Genomic DNA, 6,000 nt, shown 5'->3' on the forward strand with positions numbered 1-6,000 from the left:
CCAGATTGCAGCAGGAACTAGGCAGCTCAGCCGTCGCGGCACCCAGAGCATGTGCACAGTGGGCTCTGCCGAAAATCAGCAGCAGAACAGACACTGCCACACCCTGAAACGAAATTCTCTTGTATGCAGAGTATTGGATATCAGAGTTTCCTGATATTTTAATCAGGCACATCAGAGTAGGGGTAGTGCCTTTTTTTATTACATGTGTAAAGTCTTGCGTAGATGCAGATTATTGGTCTACATGTTCTTCTAGAAAGTTCTTGTTTCAATGTATTTATTGCATATGAGGGCGAGTCAAAGAGAGCCCATGAAATGGACAGGAATTATGTGATATCTGGGCAGGAGGAGTTAAGGTTTTCAAGATCAGGGGATGAGGGTTCTCTTGGAATTGCCAAATATGACTTGTATTGCGCACAACCAGGCCATGGGCCAGTACCATTGGATTCTGCAGGAAGGACCGGGCCCATCGATAATCAGTGCAGCAGGTGATGTGGCACTGGGGCAAAAGCCTGTGATGGAACCACTGTACTCCAATTATTGCTAGATTTTGGTCACTATTTAGTTTAATGTGATCATTGAGGCGAGAAGAAATGATAGAAAAAGGATCAGGCATAGAAATGACTCACAAGGTAGGATCTGTAGTCCCCGGTGGAGGGCTTCTGCTTTTTTTCTGTCCCGTTGGCTTGTGTCCCCAATCAACTTTGTAGAAGCAAGATTCAACAGTTTATTTACTTTGTTCATGCGACAAAAGCACTGACTCCTCACCAAAGCACCAGGTCTGAACGGCTGACACACTGGGCATGAGGATACAGACTTGCTGGAGGAGGGAGGGGATGGCGAGCTCAGATATGGATGGTGGTGGATGACTTCCAGTATGTGGTGGGAAAGGAGGCAGAAAATAGAAAGGCAGTTATAGGGCTACCCTCATATATTTGACTGCATTGCCTGAAAAAAATCTTCATTATTAACACAACCAGTTTGTTTGTGAATGAGAGAGGATAGTGGGTGGATTCCAAAAAAGAAAAAAGAAGCACTGGCTTAAAGTCTAATGTCTTGGTCGTGCAAAAAGAACAATTGATGGACAGAATGCGGAAACAATGTCATACATTCACCCCAGTACAGAGATCTGGGCCTAAATCCATCTTTTTTTGCACCCCATGCCATTCCAGTTTGAACCCAGCCATATGCAAATCAGTTTTGACCCTGTGCCCAATGGGAACAGTCCAGCCCGAACTGCCAGGTCAGGTCCTCCCTGGACTGGAAACAAGCATCCTAGGACCGGTTTCGGGGTACAACCCTCTTCAGCCAGGATAGCATGACTTCAGTGGCATGGAGAGCACGGGACATTGTTTCTGCATTCTGTCCATCAATTTTTCTTTTTGCATGTGTTACCCCGAGTGGGACGGGTTTGCCCAGACATGGGTCCTTTGCTCACTTTGCCACTGGATTCAAGCTAGCCTGGCTGATATGGGGTGTTATCCTGAAACCGGTCCTAGGATGCTTGATTCCAGTCCAGGGAAGACCTGGCTAGGCAGTTCATTCTGGACTGTACCCATTAGGAACAGGGTCAAGACTGATTTGCATATGGCTGGGTTTGAACTGGGGTGGCGAAGTGAGCTAAAGAACGGTGATGAATTCAACCCAGATCTGTGACTAGGGGTGAGCGTCTGAAAAGTTCAGTGCTCCGTCCATCATCTCCTTGTGTTTGCTTTGTTCGCCCTACGTCGGCAGGGTATGCCCAGATGTGGGTCCCTTGCTCACTTTGTCACTGGTTTCAAGCTAGCCTAGCTGATGAATGGAGTTACCCCAAAACCAGTCCCAGGATGCTTGATTCCGGTCCAGGGAAGACCTGGCTTGGCAGTTCGGTCTGGACTGTTCCCATGAGGCACAGGGTCAAGACTGATTTGCATATGGCTGGGTCTGAACTGGGGTGACGAAATGAGCTAAATAACAATGATGGATTCATCCTAGATCTGTGACTGCGGGTGAGTGTCTGAAAAGTTTCAGTGCTCCGTCCATCATCTCCTTGTGTTTGTAATGTCTTGGTGGTACCATCCCCTAGCTGTTACAGTCTCAGCCTTGCTGTTTTTTCTTACCGCAGCTACGTGTGGCTGAACTCAGCACATGGTGATATCAGAGCTTACTACAGACAGCTGTATTCTGGCAAAATGACAGTGTAGCCAGCCTGCTATTTGGGTTATTTTCTTATATTTTTTATAATTTAGCCTGGGACACATGCAACACTCACCAGGCTATGTCCCTTTTGCAGGAAACAAGCACATTCCTACCTACATACACCTTCACTCCACTCTTTCAGGGTTTCTCAGGACATTCTGAAATTAACATTATTACACAGGCACAGCTACTTTGACTTGCGATAAAGTGTCCCCCAGCGTGTCACACATAAGGCACTACAAAGTCACACATACGCACACTTCAGTTATTGAAATGTCACACATAAGCAACCTGGAACCTTGCCAGCGATGCGTGTGGGCCCCCCTATTTGTACTTTGCAGGGTGGCCCCTTCCAGTTTTGTTACGCCACTGCATTTCCCAGGATTCCCCATTCCTTTTTCACCAGTAAATTTCAGTTTGACTAGCTGAACTTTATGAGAGGGTGTGGATTTTAATTACTGGATGCAGTAAATCCAAACCATCCTTTCAAACAGGTGTTCCTGCAGGGTAATTAATTACCGATGCACCCTTAGTCGATGCCATATCAGCATAGTCAATTTCATAACTGATTTACAAAAAGTAAATTTAAACCCTTGAAAGTACTCGAATGTAGGGTCTTGTGACAAATACTATAAATATTTGAAACACTGAACATCAAAGTGGACAAAAATGTCAACTTTTGTGTCACACAATGAGCGTCAAGCTTACAGTAGTCCTCCCCAGGCACACTGAAATTTGTAATAGTATTTGCTAACAGGTTTAAGAGCGGTCAGAGCTGGACATTCCTTTACCTACGAATGTTTCCTATTTTTGGTACCTTCTCTATTAAAGTGCACGACTTGAAACTTTAGTTTCTGTGGTCAAATAAACAACATTACTCAGATGTAGCCGGATGTCTCAGACAACCTTTGCAGGTTCCTCTAGTGAGGAGGAGCATGCACCAAATTCCAACAGATGAGTTGCATGCTGGTTAGTAGGCATAACAAATGCATTTCATTTTAACTTCTACTTACTTGTACCCTCACCCATAGCAGCAACAATAAATTGCAATAAATGATAAGCTTATATTTATGGTGTGAAAGATCTTGCTGGCGGGTGTATGTCTCACCCTTGGCATGGATGAACATTGACCCAAGTTCTGTGTTTTGTGTGTGAACTCTTAAACTTCCAGTAAATATAATACAATTGGTCATTTACATAATGCTCACCATCCTATTTTAAAGTGGCTCCAACCATAGCATTAATTTTTACTCTACTCTCAAAAGGTGCTTGCAGATTTAAAAGAAAGAGGGGACAAGGCCTGGAAACTACAAAAACTATGAAACAACAACTTATATGTCTGTCATTTCATTGTCTTCTCACTCTCCAGCCTGCACAAAAACTATTTGTCTATTAATTGAAGATGTGTTCATGGTTCCATTGCTAACTCTATCCCACCTTGCATGATGGTGTGGTTGTTACAGTCTTACAATGATGTTGTGCTCACTGTTTAGTGTGGTTGTTACGCTATATGTCTCTATCACAGCTTATCATGTTCCTATGTCATACAAGGTTTTCCGTATCAGAACTCTAAAATGTGGAATATACAAACTCTTTGTACGGTGCTACAACACCCAGGATGCCCAGACAGCGTTATATACATTTGTAAATAAAAACGCAATAACTTTAATCTTGTTGACATCAGGACAGTCAACTGCTGAATCGGACATCATTGCAAAACAGTTGGTGACTTCCAGCTTGTACACAGTTCTCTGCAGTGGAGCATCGTCCCACTAACCTGCTCTACCATGACGTACCAACTAAGGGGCATATTATCAAGGTCGGCGTTAAAATTTATCGCCGGTTTAGCAGCAGAAAACTGCCGCTAAAGCGGCGATAATGGGCTTGATAATATGCTCTATGGAATTCCAATTGAAGCCCATGTTAGATGTAAAGGACATCTAACCTAAAGCGGCGATAATTGTATCGCCTGTCTTGATAATATGCCCAGTAGGGCCTTGAAAGACTTCATATAGTGCTAGGCGCATACCAGTGTCCCACTGCTGTTGAAATGGCAGATTGAAGCAAAGATGATTCTGCACAGCTTGCGATTGGTAATGTGCATTTATGTGCCAACATTAAAGGTGATAGAGAATAGAAATCAAAAGAAAGTTTAATAAAAATAATCCCTGTAAGAATGTGGTCGTAGCTGTCCTACTTATGTAGTTTTAGCACACACTCAACCCCCCCTCCCCCAACACACACACACACACCTGGCAGGTAGAGTGTGGCACAAACCTCTGTGTCCTGAGGATGGTGCAGACGCTTTGGAAGGGACGCCGGACGTCAGCAGCGGCCTGCAGCTGTTCTTGCGCCAGGACGCTTTTGAGGGATTCCAAGGCAGCTCTGGCTTCTGCATCCAAACCCTGAGGCAACCAGCGGGCACTAAACGGACTACGCCCCACCTCATTGCTGCCTGGCACAACACTGTACACCTGTGGATACAGGGTGATGATGAGGTGCGAATTCTCCACCTTTCCTGAGAAGCACTGACACTTATATACGTCACACAGCCCAGTAGGGCAAAAAAGAAAAATATAACGTCTATCTTTTGAAATACATGTTAAATTGTTCATATCAGGCTCAAAAGTAAGTCACGCTCTGACATTAGTTGTAGTAACTTGTTGAAAAGAAAGTTTTATCATGCATTACCCTTGTCAGATTTTCACTACAATCAGCGTGACTTTGCCAGGCTGCAGTAAAGAGCAGCTGAGATTTTTTTCTGGAGAAAATTAACTTTTAGTCCGGTGGTCTGCAAAATAAATCCAGACAAAACAATGACACAGGGAATGTGGTATGTCTTGATCAAAATGGAATATTGCAAAACGTTAATCTTCATATAACGTACTATGTGAGCCCACACTCATAATACAGGCACTACGAGAGACGAGACCAAAAATGCAAGTTTGCTAAACATACCCAGAGACAACACAGAAACATACACGCCGACATTTGTAAACAGAAGACGGAGATTGGGGGGCGGGATTTGAGTGGGAGCAATTGATTTTCCTGTTGACCTCCAGTTAAGTGGGAGCAATTTTAGTTCACAGACCGCCCAAAAAAAGCAGTTTTAGGCTTAAAAAACTGGGAATCTGCCACCTAAATCAGATGTATTGATTGACAAGTAAGCTGAGGCGCAGTGCTGAATTGCATTACGCTCTGCACACTACTTTAAAAGATATATAAATAGAGCAATACCACAGTTATTCACAGCATGCCGTCATGCGAAGACCTATACCCGGAAGTAACAATCACACAGACAAATCGCTAGGCACTCAGCACTTTGCCCCGCAGCTACTCTGAATAGTGCTGCATTCTCAATTGGTTCAGGAGCACGTCTATCAAACTTCTACGACCCAATCCCAGATCGTTGTTGTGTAACAATACATATCTCCTTGGGATATGTATTCACTGCTCTTCGGGAGACTCCGGAGGTCTTGCCTATTGGACCGCTCGGACTGGCCCACAGCTACAGCAGCCCCACCCACCTCAGGAGAGCCAAATCTCGGCTTTAACAGGCAGAAGCAGCAGCGCTCCGAGCAGAGCTCCTGCTAGAAATGTACCTATCGCTCTGCTTAGGGAACGCTGAACAAGGGTCTAATAAAGTACTTAACTGTTCAGTTTGTTTATCCTGGCGTTGCCTCCGACTATTTGCGCTGACAGCCTCAAAATATTAATTAAATGTAAAAATAAAGGAGAGAAAATTGCAATGCAACAGGTCTCACATTAGTGAAGTTTGAGCTATTGGCGTTGCAAATGAAAAAGTACTAGTACTGCACATTAAAT

At 44.2% G+C, this 6,000-nt stretch overlaps 1 protein-coding gene across 4 annotated transcripts in view; it reads right to left on the reverse strand.

Annotated features, from left to right (window-relative positions):
* The window catches only part of LOC146823047 (uncharacterized), a 230,421-nt gene extending 224,875 nt beyond the window's left edge, over positions 1 to 5,546 (reverse strand). Inside the window, exons 1-3 of one of the 4 annotated variants that reach the window (XM_085607250.1) lie at positions 5,413 to 5,524; positions 4,867 to 4,966; positions 4,453 to 4,649 (exon numbers count right to left, since the gene is read on the reverse strand). In XM_085607250.1, the coding sequence (XP_085463376.1) occupies positions 4,453 to 4,624 (172 nt within the window). In that variant the 5' untranslated portion in view covers positions 4,625 to 4,649; positions 4,867 to 4,966; positions 5,413 to 5,524. Of the gene's footprint in view, positions 1 to 4,452; positions 4,650 to 4,866; positions 4,967 to 5,133; positions 5,229 to 5,412 lie in introns of those variants that run through there. The other 3 variants (XM_085607252.1, XM_085607251.1, XM_085607253.1) reach the window with 3 other exon arrangements.
* Between the last annotated feature and the right edge of the window lie 454 nt (positions 5,547 to 6,000).

This window comes from Triturus cristatus, chromosome 5_2 (genome assembly GCF_964204655.1).
Source record: "Triturus cristatus chromosome 5_2, aTriCri1.1, whole genome shotgun sequence".
NCBI classification, from domain to species: domain Eukaryota; kingdom Metazoa; phylum Chordata; class Amphibia; order Caudata; family Salamandridae; genus Triturus; species Triturus cristatus.